The following is a 13,243-nucleotide window of genomic DNA, read 5'->3' as shown; positions in this document are numbered from 1 at the left end:
TCCTGTTGTAGTGGTGTCTACTAAAGGTGCTGAACCCACCTGACTTAGTCCTGTTGTAGTGGTGTCTACTGAAGGTGCTGAACCCACCTGACTTAGTCCTGTTGTAGTGGTGTCTACTGAAGGTGCTGAACCCACCTGACTTAGTCCTGTTGTAGTGGTGTCTACTGAAGGTGCTGAACCCACCTGACTTAGTCCTGTTGTAGTGGTGTCTACTGAAGGTGCTGAACCCACCTGACTTGGTCCTGTTGTAGTGGTGTCTACTGAAGGTGCTGAACCCACCTGACTTGGTCCTGTTGTAGTGGTGTCTACTGAAGGTGCTGAACCCACCTGACTTAGTCCTGTTGTAGTGGTGTCTACTGAAGGTGCTGAACCCACCTGACTTAGTCCTGTTGTAGTGGTGTCTACTGAAGGTGCTGAACCCACCTGACTTGGTCCTGTTGTAGTGGTGTCTACTGAAGGTGCTGAACCCACCTGACTTGGTCCTGTTGTAGTGGTGTCTACTGAAGGTGCTGAACCCACCTGACTTAGTCCTGTTGTAGTGGTGTCTACTGAAGGGGCTGAACCCACCTGACTTGGTCCTGTTGTAGTGGTGTCTACTGAAGGTGCTGAACCCACCTGACTTGGTCCTGTTGTAGTGGTGTCTACTGAAGGTGCTGAACCCACCTGACTTAGTCCTGTTGTAGTGGTGTCTACTGAAGGTGCTGAGCCCACCTGACTTGGTCCTGTTGTAGTGGTGTCTACTGAAGGTGCTGAACCCACCTGACTTAGTCCTGTTGTAGTGGTGTCTACTGAAGGGGCTGAACCCACCTGACTTGGTCCTGTTGTAGTGGTGTCTACTGAAGGTGCTGAACCCACCTGACTTGGTCCTGTTGTAGTGGTGTCTACTGAAGGTGCTGAACCCACCTGACTTGGTCCTGTTGTAGTGGTGTCTACTGAAGGTGCTGAACCCACCTGACTTGGTCCTGTTGTAGTGGTGTCTACTGAAGGTGCTGAACCCACCTGACTTGGTCCTGTTGTAGTGGTGTCTACTGAAGGTGCTGAACCCACCTGACTTGGTCCTGTTGTAGTGGTGTCTACTGAAGGTGCTGAACCCACCTGACTTGGTCCTGTTGTAGTGGTGTCTACTGAAGGTGCTGAACCCACCTGACTTGGTCCTGTTGTAGTGGTGTCTACTGAAGGTGCTGAACCCACCTGACTTGGTCCTGTTGTAGTGGTGTCTACTGAAGGTGCTGAACCCACCTGACTTAGTCCTGTTGTAGTGGTGTCTACTGAAGGTGCTGAACCCACCTGACTTAGTCCTGTTGTAGTGGTGTCTACTGAAGGTGCTGAACCCACCTGACTTGGTCCTGTTGTAGTGGTGTCTACTGAAGGTGCTGAACCCACCTGACTTAGTCCTGTTGTAGTGGTGTCTACTGAAGGTGCTGAGCCCACCTGACTTGGTCCTGTTGTAGTGGTGTCTACTGAAGGTGCTGAACCCACCTGACTTAGTCCTGTTGTAGTGGTGTCTACTGAAGGGGCTGAACCCACCTGACTTGGTCCTGTTGTAGTGGTGTCTACTGAAGGTGCTGAACCCACCTGACTTGGTCCTGTTGTAGTGGTGTCTACTGAAGGTGCTGAACCCACCTGACTTGGTCCTGTTGTAGTGGTGTCTACTGAAGGTGCTGAACCCACCTGACTTGGTCCTGTTGTAGTGGTGTCTACTGAAGGTGCTGAACCCACCTGACTTGGTCCTGTTGTAGTGGTGTCTACTGAAGGTGCTGAACCCACCTGACTTGGTCCTGTTGTAGTGGTGTCTACTGAAGGTGCTGAACCCACCTGACTTGGTCCTGTTGTAGTGGTGTCTACTGAAGGTGCTGAACCCACCTGACTTGGTCCTGTTGTAGTGGTGTCTACTGAAGGTGCTGAACCCACCTGACTTGGTCCTGTTGTAGTGGTGTCTACTGAAGGTGCTGAACCCACCTGACTTGGTCCTGTTGTAGTGGTGTCTACTGAAGGGGCTGAAGGGCTGTGAGCTGAACAGACACTCGCTCTGCAGATGCTGGCACATCGTCTCCAGGAAGCGCAGCACAGAGGAAGCACTGGAGGCGCAGGGCAGCTTCACGTAGCGGATACCATGCTCCGACCGCACTGCAGGTCACAAAGCACACAGCTAGTTAGCATACGTCCACTCCACTCCACACACACACACACACAGACACACACGCATACGCATACGCATACGCATTCACACACACACACACACACACACACACACACACACACACACACATCCACAACCAAAGACAAACAGCAGATGGTTTAGGGTTAGCACCCTCCCTTTATAAGCCCAAAGCAGCAATTCTGGCCCCTTGGCACCACCCCCCCTCACCTCAGCCCCCCCCCCCCCCCCCCCATAGCCCCTCCCCTCTGCCAAGCCTGCACAAATCCACAAAATGTGCCTCTATCCCCTTAAATCTAGCCCCCGCCCCCCACACCACCACACCCATCCATTCACAGGCCAGCCCCCCAGGGAGAGCCAATCCCTGCATCCCAAACCAGGTTAGACGCACATGTCACTTCTCATTACAGACACAGTGCTCACATCAGCTGCTGCCACGGGCACTGTCTTTTATTCTCTCTCTAAATCCACACACACACACACACACACACACACGCACACGCACACGCACACACACGGCCAAGTGCCATTCATGCCCTGTGAGTGTGTGCTTAAACCAATTTCACCTGGCTGATTGCCTATCCAGACTCGCCCCTTGCTTCTATTTGGTGTGAGGAATACATTAGAATATATCTCACTGCCTTCACACAAACACTGGCTGTCTTCAGCCTGCTTTCAACTGGAGCTGGAGCTTCCCTCTAGCCTGGCTAAGGATGGCTGGCTGTTTGTGGAAACTAAGTACCACTCCTAGAAATAACCACCATAAGGGGACATTCAGACCAAAAGCGTTTTTGGAGCTGCCAGCGTCTTTCTGCAGTTCATTCTCTATGTAAGGACGCGCTAAACGTGCTCCTCTTTTAATGAACACACCTGGCGTTTCAGCGCTGGTGGCGTCTGTTGTTTTTGGAGGAGCGCTGTGGAGCGTTTTAAAGCTGAACAAAGTTGAACATTGAGGAAAAGCACCCTGATCGTCTTTTTCACTCCAACTACCTTTTCTCCTCCCGAGGGATTTTCAACCTCCGCTGCTGCCAGAATTGGCAATAATCTGGCTTTCGTGTTGACAGTGAACAACATCAAACAGACAAAACCAGCTGGCTACCGTCCGTGTGGTCGTTGTGTTCTGATCTGTACTGCACGCGACTGCAGGGGAAAACAAACGGAGCACAAAAGAAACGCTCCGTGCGCTGTGTTTTGTGCACAATGGAAGCGCTCTCTCAACATGATTTTCATAGCGTTCTGACTGAAAAAAAGGCTTTTGGTGTGAATGTCCCCTAAGAAGGTATGAGAGGGAGGGAGCCCCGCGTAGCACCAGTGGTACCCGTACCACAGGTTGAGAAGCACTCATCTAGAGACTGTTTATAATCTGGCTTAACCCATTGATACCTGATGCAGCATTTGCATGTATATCCCTCATTTGTGTGTGTATCCCTTTAAGACCGCGAACCGCGTTAACGCGGTTCGCGGTCTTAAAGGGATACACACACAAATGCTGCATCAGGTATCAATGGGTTAAGCAGCTTGCTGCTATGCTACATCTTCACATGGAACTAGAGAGCATCTAGCAATGAGAACACAGCAGCTGACTTAAAGCCACTATCTAACATAAGATTGTTCAACCATGTTGTTATTATTATTATTATTATTGTTATTGTTGTATCGGCTATATATAGCTAGACATACTCTCTGTGGAGCCCTCTGAGACACATGCTTGTGAATTAGGGCTATATACAAATAAACTTGACTTAACCAAAGGTCCAGGCTGGTAATGATGTGTGCTAGTTGTGACGGTTACCTCTGATGACCTCTCCCCCTGTGTGAGCCTGGCTCTGTAGGAAGGAGAGCAGCACAGACGGCTGGTAGGTGCAGTCCACGCAGGCCTGGACAGCCTGCTGCAGCACCGCATTCACCGGCGCCGGGCCAAAGTGGTCCGGAAGCTGCTGCACTAGTTTATGGTCCAGATGTGGACCATAGTCCCCGTGCTTGTTCACATACACACACACTGGGACCACACAGCAAGAGGGAGACACGAGTCACAATTAGCAGAACTACATCGTTTGGTGTCGTCTCCAACACAGTCAAATCACATTTTGGTAGACTGTTGAACATGCGTATATACATTACATTAGGGATGGGCGCGAGTACTCGGGTACTCGAGCACTCGTTCATAACGTCAGTACTCGAGTAACGTTTCTGCTGTTCGGGTACTCGCCCCACTCCCCACCCCTTTAAAAATGGTCTAGAAGATCTACGCACGCATCGTCATGTGGATCTGGCAGCATGAACTGCACGGGCGGGCGTCAAGTCAGCCAGAATGTACAAGTACATCGTCCGCTTTGTTGCTTTCAAAATAAAACGCTTATTGTAACCTTATTTATTTTGAGTAATGTGTTACAGCCACAGTTTCACACCATATAACATCACAACGAGTATTTTGATACAAGGATGCTGCTTCATTCGTTGAAATACCTTTTCTCCTCCAACGTGCATCAATAAGCTATTTACTTTTGTTTAAGTAACATTATTTTTAACTTTTTGGGAGACAATCGCATCATGGTGATCACTATTCAGCAACAATGGACATGTATTGGAAATGCCTTCGCTTGTTTCACAACTTGTCTGCTCCAAATCGCTAATGCCATACTAAAGGTAGGCTTTAGATGTTAGCTTAGCGTCACCTAATATCACAGTCAGTCCCTCTCCTGACAAAAAATGCTCCAGGTAGCGCTTTTTCCATGCAAACATGCAAACCTTTATGTGTGAACAGCCCCATACACAGCAGATTACCCCTGCTCAGTCATCATTACCATAGTAATCACACAGCCCGCGTGAGTACTCGAGCACTTGTTCATAATAAAAGGAGAGTACTCGAGTATTTAAATTGCTTAAAATGCCCATCCCTAATATACATTCAGTCTGGAATGAATTGTATCTGTTCTCTCATTTACCTGTGCAAACCACATTTACCTGTGCAAACCACATTTACCTGTGCAAACCACATTTACCTGTGCAAACCACATTTACCTGTGCAAACCACATTTACCTGTGCAAACCACATTTACCTGTGCAAACCACATTTACCTGTGCAAACCACATTTACCTGTGCAAACCACATTTACCTGTGCAAACCACATTTACCTGTGCAAACCACATTTGGGTTGTTGCTATGGTTGTTGTCCGCTGAGGCGTGGCTGGAGCTCGCTCTGGTCTCTGGGGGCGAGGCTGTCACTGATGACGCCCCCAGGGACGGCACCACCCGGGGCTTCCTCTGGAGCGCAAAACAAACGTACCCTCTCTCATTAACCCTCTCTAATCGTCACAGTCTGTTAGTTCATGATTTCTTATTGTTGCTCCTTCACATGTTTTCTACCTGAGGAACATGTGTGGCAACTTCTTCTAAAGCAAAGCTGTTCAATGTGTCAAAATCCACAAAACACCTTCTTCTAAAGCAAAGCTGTTCAATGTGTCAAAATCCACAAAACACCTCCTCCCTCCAACATCAGAGTCCACCTGAGACATTAGCCGCGTTCAGAATCATTCACTCATTCACTCACTCACTATTCCCAGATAGTGTTTACCATATAGTGAACTATATGTAGTATTTAGCATATAGTGAACTATATGTAGTGTTTACCATATAGTGAACTATATGTAGTATTTAGCATATAGTGAACTATATGTAGTGTTTATCATATAGTGAACTATATGTAGTATTTAGCATATAGTGAACTATATGTAGTGTTTACCATATAGTGAACTATATGATAAACACTACATATAGTGAACTATATGTAGTGTTTATCATATAGTGAACTATATGTAGTGTTTACCATATAGTGAACTATATATAGTTTTTACCATATAGTGAACTATATGATAAACACTACATATAGTGAACTATATGTAGTGTTTACCATATAGTGAACTATATGTAGTGTTTACCATATAGTGAACTATATGATAAACACTACATATAGTGAACTATGTAGTGTTTATCATATAGTGAACTATATGTAGTGTTTACCATATAGTGAACTATATGTAGTGTTTACCATATAGTGAACTATATGATAAACACTACATATAGTGAACTATATGTAGTGTTTACCATATAGTGAACTATGATAAACACTACATATAGTGAACTATATGTAGTGTTTATAATATAGTGAACTATATGGGGAATGATCTAAATGAGTTTCAGACACTACACATATTTTTTTCCTGGAGATCATTGCGTCACCAAATGCGTCAGGTATTCATGTGACGCAAGCAATCTGCACCCACTATCACATAAACAACTGAGCTCACGAGCAGATTGAGATGTCCTCAGGTAGTGTTGGTGTTGCATGTTTTGACTGCTAAAGCCTAAATAAATGGTTGAAATTCTAATTACGTGCATGTGTGGTTTTGACAACTATGGTGCTGTCTCCTAATAGCAAGCTTTGCTGGTGAAGTAGCTCACAAGCTTGTTAGCTCGCGAGCTAACGACTTTCTTCTTCTCCTTCGATAAAGACAACCACATTGCATTGTGGTATACCGGCAAAAATGTAGGGTACATTCGCTGTTCACTAGAAATCGCTGTGCATTGTGGGTATTTTATAGTGTTTATAGTGTATAGAATTCGGACACTATAAAAAAATGGCGACACACTAAATAGTCCACTATTTCTGTGATAGGGACGGATTCCGAACAGGGCTAACATCTCCTCTCCATCAACATCATATCTGATGCAAGGAGCATTGAATGGCAGAGCCACCGGATGGACTACACAACACAATAGAGAGGCAAAGTGAACGTCACTTCCTGCTTCAGCACTGTACCACAGATTTTCATCCGCCATTTATTTTCCCATAGACATTTCGTAAAATGAGTATAGAAATAGTTTTACTTGGTCAAACCAAACGGTTCAGCTATATTTAGAATCGGGAGAGACCATAGAACATTTCACTCTGACCAAAACTTAAAAAAACCATCGAAAAAATATTTTCTTTAACCCCGCATTTTTTTAACGTTTTGGTCCGAGCGAAATGTTATGCGATCTCTCCTGTTTCTAAATATATCTGTACCGTTTGGTTTGAACAAGTACAATATACGCATTTTTTACGAAATGTCTGTGGGAAAATAAACGGGGGATGAAAATCTCTGGTACAGTGCTGAAGCAGGAAGTAGGCGGTCACGTATAGATAACCCCTCTGATGCCAGCTCACCTTGCTACCAGGCTTGGGCCCTCTCTTCTTGTGTGGTCTGGGGGCCAGTTGAGCTCCAGTGCTCCTGGCAGGACCCTGTGATGCCCCGTTTACCGCCGCTGCTGCCGCCGCTGCCTCGGCCACGGCCTTGAGCAAGGCGATGGTCTGGGATTTGGGCCGACGACCTCGGACCCCCTTACGCACAGGGAGGGGCGGCAAGGGGTTAGGCAGGCGGTAGGAGGTCTGCATGGACGAGCAGGACGAGGGCGTGGAGGAGGACTGTCGAGAGGGCAGAGAGGCGGAGCTGGAAGAGACCGGGGCAAGCAGGGCACCGGGCAGTGTAACTGGAAAAGAAGAGAGAGAGAGAGTTATGGAGCATGGACAGTGATACTCAACTGTGTGGCCTGCGATGGAATTGGAAAAAAATAATAATTACAGTGCACCTGAACAACACAACATGCAAGATGCCCGCTGAATAAGTGTCCAAATGTTCATGTCATTCTGGCCAATACTCCACTTCTGTTATAGCATTTCAGTCTGGAATATGGAATATCTTTCAATAATCTATGATTTAGCTGCTAAATTGTCAAATACTGCTGTCTGCTCGCTACCCAGGCACTTATGTATGTACTTAACCTAACTAACTATCCGGTGTGCACAACATTGTCAGACTAAACTCCGGCTGACACCCCAAAAACCTACAATCCGCTACAGAAAAATGTATATTGATTGTTTATTAACTGGCCCCTGGCCTTCTATCATTTCACGAAAGTGGCCCCCGTGCAAAGCAAGTTGAGTGTCCCTGATCTAAGACATTACAGGGTTACTAAACACACACACGCACACGCACACACACACACACACACACACACACACACACACACACACACACACAAATCCAAATCGCCATGCTACAATTAACCAAATACAGAAAGTAGGAATAAAACAAAGGTTATCATTCAGCTAAGCCATGGTTTGCATGTATTGGAGAAAAGAAAATCACGTTTCTGAGGAAAGTATAATTGATGATTGTCCAATCTCCCCTCAAATGAATGCCAGCAGAGGACATTTGGGGACAAAGACAAACAAGAGAGGGAATGATGAATAATTGAGTGTTCTTGTGCAGGAGATACGTTTTCCCTTTTCCACCATTCTCCACGAGATTGGCAGCTCCTTTGTCTTTAGCTCTGCCCCAAACTGACATAAGGAGTCAAAAGTCACCGGTCCTCTCCTCACCTCTCCTCACACTCCTTCTAGTAAGACCACTGCATTCCTATTATATTCCTATATTTTTCATAATATAGTATATTATGAAAAATAGTGATTACAGTGTGATGGTTGCACTTGCACATACTGCTGCATGCTAAACTAGAAGACACTCGGTGCCGTGCAGCCTCTGTCAAACGCTTTGTTTGTGTTTCATTTGTCTTCCAGCTTTGCTTTTTCAAGAAATGTAAAAAATTTGCATGTGAAAGCAGCCTAATAGTTATGGCAAAAAAAAACAATAATCCTCTAATGCAGGAAATCCCAGATATAATATATCGGTCCAAACTAAAGCAGATCTTTGGCCTCAGTGAGGCCCGAGCTCACTTTGAGATATGTTGCTAACAAAGCGACAGAGCGGTGAAAAGCTAACCTCCGTTCAACTTCCTAGTGGCCAGCACACAGAAGACTTTGCTCAGGAGAGAACATATTATGTAACTAACGTGTGGGACATAAGTATAGGATGTGTTGTATATGTCCTGATATGTGCCTTGTCATTTTAAACTACTTATATTTCATTTATTATTATTATTATTATATTTTTTTGTCCCTACCCCTGTCCCTCAAGAGGCCCTGCCTTTTGCCAGGTCGCCATTGTAAATAAGAATGTGTTCTTAATGACTTGCCTGGTTAAATAAAGATTAAATAAAAATTTGCAATTCAGAAACGACAATCATGCCCATAAGTGGAGGTGTTAAAGGAACAGCTCACCCTAAAATCCAAAATACATATATTCCCTCTCACCTGTAGTGCTATTTATCCATCTATATCGTTTTGTGTTAGTTGCCTGAGTTTGGGAGATATCGGCCGCAGAGTTTCTGCCTTCTCTCCAATACAATGGAACTGGATGGCACTCGGCTTGTGCTGCTCAAAGTGCCAAAGAAATACATTTGATCAACTCAACAGCAAATGTCTCTTTCCAGAAATCATGACCCCGTTACTCAAGATAATCCACAGACCTTGTTATGAGCAGTTTCATGGAGGAACTATTTTCTTTTGACCGAACTACACCCGCTAGGTGCTAGCTAATTCCTACATGAGACTGGAAAAGAAAATAGTTCCTACAGGTGAGAGGAAAAATATGTGTTTTGGATTTTAGGGTGAACTGTCCCTTTAAAACAGAGAGAAAGTGAGAGAAAAGGCTTTGTTAGGAAAGAAGACAAAAGCAGATGCACCACCACCTCCTTCTGTCTTCATTAGCCTGACCAGTACTGTGATACCATCATATCATCATGTGTGTGTGTGTGTGTGTGTGAGAGAGAGAGAGAGAGAGAGAGAGAGAGAGAGAGAGAGAGAGAGAGAGAGAGAGAGAGAGAGAGAGGCAGAGGGGGGAGAGAGAGGGTGATAACCATCTCCTATTTCAATACAAGCTTGAGAGCAGGTGCCCTGAGTGCACATGGGGAAGCTCTCCAGGGGCCGAAGCTTTCATCAGAGGCTCCTTGACTCGAGTGATATGGAAAGACTATGGAGGGCTTTACAGTAGTCTCTGAGGGCCGGCCTCTCTGAGGGCCGGCCTCTCTGAGGGCCCGCCCCTCTGAGGGCCGGCCTCTCTGAGGGCCCGCCCCTCTGAGGGCCCGCCTCTCTGAGAAATGAGTGAAAGTGGGCGTAGAATAGAAGAGTGTTTTGTTTCAGAGGGTGAAGACCAGGCTCTCTACTGCCCCACCAGGACCGGCCACACACTACGCTCACAGGAAGAACCTCAACCCCAACATGCACACACACACACACACACACACACACACACACACACACACACACACACACACGCACACAATGCCAAGGATCTCATTTATTTATTAACAAAAAAAATCTCTATTTGAACAGTACTGCAACTTGTGCAAGAAATCTACCTCTAAGTTTAACAAAGTGAAACACTGACTCTTACCAGAATAAATATAAATCAGTTTGTGATTTGATACCGGTAATAAAAAAATGTTTGGGATTAAGTCTGCCAGCCAAAACGTCCCTGTGCAGCGCGTCCCGTAGCGCAGCATGTAGCGTAGCATGTAGCATAGCATGTAGCATAGCATGTAGCGTAGCATGTAGCATAGCATGTAGCGTAGCATGTCTACTGAGCAACAAAACAGAGGCATATGGTTCTGATCATGACTATATCATTCCAACCCGACCCATTGACCTGTGTAAGCCATGGCCTGGGGGAACATGTGTGTGCGTGTGCATGTCTGTGTGTGTGTGTGTGTGTGTGTGTGTGTGTGCACACGCATGAGAATGGGGTCGCTGAGAAGTGTGTCTGCTGTCTGGGGGGTGGGGGGAGGGGCTCGGCAGAGTTGCCTCTCATCTAATTACACCCCCCCCCCCCCCCCCCACATGCCAAGCACCCCTCACCACACACACCCCACACAGACACACACACAAACACCCCACGCAGACACACACACACACAAACACCCCACGCAGACACACACACAAACACCCCACGCAGACACACACACAAACACCCCACGCAGACACACACACACACACAAACACCCCACACAGACACACACACACAAACACCCCACGCAGACACACACACACAAACACCCCACGCAGACACACACACACACAAACACCCCACGCAGACACACACACACACATACACACACAAACACTCCACGCAGACACACACACAAACACACACCCCACGCAGACACACACAAACACCCCACGCAGACACACACACACACACACACAAACACCCCACGCAGACACACACAAACACATACACACACAAACACCCCACGCAGACACACACACACACACAAACACCCCACGCAGACACACACACACACACACACACAAACACCCCATGCAGACACACACAAACACACACACATGGTCTGAGGAGTCACGCCCGTTCTTTTGAGTGAATGTGAAGCACATGGCTACAAAAACTCAGTAGGACTCAGGTGTGTGTGAGTGTGTGCATAGTGCATAGGTGGAGGAGGAAGAAGAAGAAGAAGAAGAAGAAGATACAGCTTCCAGTGTTTTGCTGTACTAAACTCTCACCATGGCTAAACACAGTAAGGTCAGCTCAGACTGCACTTTGTTCAAGCACCTCTGTGGCACCTGGACCTGCGTGGACGACCACCTTTGAACTGATCTTGTCTGTAACAGATGGGTGTATATTCTCAGAATACTGCAAACGTCTGATCTCCAGTCTCCACTGATCTTGTATGTCTGTAACAGACTTGTATGTCTGTAACAGACGGGTGTATATATTATTGTATATGTATATATTCTCAGAATACTGCAAAAGTCTGATCTGCACTGATCTTTGCCGGAGCCTTTTTTCAAAGCCATTCCCAACGCTATAAAGTAAGAGAAGGAGCAACACATGATGAAAAACACATGTGGTGCCCAGTGTCATTATAGAACGAAGGAAAAAAACAGTTTCATGATTCTACATGGTGTCATTCTGCCTAAACACGCACACTAACATACTGGAGATATGAAGTGATGAAGCCGTTTGGCTAATATATATATATTAATATAATATATATAATAATATAACTGACCTGAACAAAGAGAAGAAAAGTGTATGAAACAATAGCTTTGAATCATTTACACCCAGCTGGGAGGCTGTGAGAAGAACATGCTACACAAAGACTGTCTTTCTGTTCTGTTCCCTCCTTTTACGGCTCAAGAGAGTAGAGCTACAGTGTTGAAATGTATTTTCCCAAATATTAAGGAACTGAATATCCGCTCAGTTCACTTCCTGATCTGAGTGGATCATGAACTAAAATGCTTCTGAACATCGATGCTTCTATTTCCTTCACTACTATCAGAAGACTTTCAGCCATAAAGAAAAGATCTGATCTAAGAAAGAGGCCCAGGAAAAGCACTTCCACACAAGCCAGGTCTAGATACTAGCTCCATGCAAACTTTCTTCTTGTTCAGAAACATCTCATCTCCTCAGCGTGCTAGCTAGGCCTTCAAACACAGCATGTCCTATAGTGCAGGTCAAAGAAAACGTCTCAATCCGAACACAGTTCTTCCCCTCTGGCTTTTGCACAAAAGAGTGGGCAGACTAGAAAGCAGAGCACTCAATCGAAAAGGAAAAACTCAAACTCACCAGGAAATCCCCACCGGCAAAGCAGAACTTGGTGGTGCTTTTAGCCGTATTTACAAGCAGTGTAGTACTCGTAGTAGTAAGCAGTAGTAGTAGTAGTAGTAGTAGTAGTAGTAATGTCCGCAACAATAACAGTCAGTGAGTACAGTTGCTTCCTGGTTCTCTCTTTGAAACAACTCTTTCTGGTCGGGCCGGCGGTCTTCTCTCCCTTCTGTTCTGTTGACGTCTGCGACTCTCACTAACACACTCTCCTCATCTGCCCTTTACTGTCTCTTTTCTGTGTCTTGATCTGATGTGTTTGTTAAGTCTCTCTCCCCTCTCTCTCTCTCTCTCTCTCTCTCTTCTTCTCCACAACAAAGCCCACGCTGCTGGCTGGCTGGCTGGCTGTTGCTGCTGCTTAGAGCCACTAGTCTGTGTGCTGAGCTCCCCTCCCAATGAATGAGCGGGGGAGGAGGGGTGGGGGGGCCGATTTGCATAGGGGGGCTGGAGAGGGGAGGAGTGAGAGAGAGAGAGAGAGAGAGAGAGAGAGAGAGAGAGAGAGAGAGAGAGAGAGAGGGAAGGAGG

General features: G+C 46.2%; 1 protein-coding gene across 1 annotated transcript in view; it reads right to left on the bottom strand.

The window, feature by feature from the left end:
• LOC310794612 (polycomb protein SCMH1-like) overlaps positions 1–13,243 on the bottom strand; it is a 29,417-nt gene that overhangs the window by 4,413 nt on the left and 11,761 nt on the right. Inside the window, exons 5-8 of the mRNA XM_083656600.1 lie at positions 7,366–7,688; positions 5,294–5,423; positions 3,951–4,157; positions 1,960–2,127 (exon numbers count right to left, since the gene is read on the bottom strand). Coding sequence (XP_083512726.1) covers positions 1,960–2,127; positions 3,951–4,157; positions 5,294–5,423; positions 7,366–7,688 — 828 coding nt within the window. The remainder of the gene's footprint in view (positions 1–1,959; positions 2,128–3,950; positions 4,158–5,293; positions 5,424–7,365; positions 7,689–13,243) is intronic.

Source organism: Poromitra crassiceps, assembly GCF_964638095.1.
Source record: "Poromitra crassiceps genome assembly, chromosome: 20".
Classification (NCBI taxonomy): Eukaryota; Metazoa; Chordata; class Actinopteri; order Beryciformes; family Melamphaidae; genus Poromitra; species Poromitra crassiceps.
Note: the sequence above shows the minus strand (reverse complement) of the source record. Positions and strands in the feature narration are given on the sequence as shown.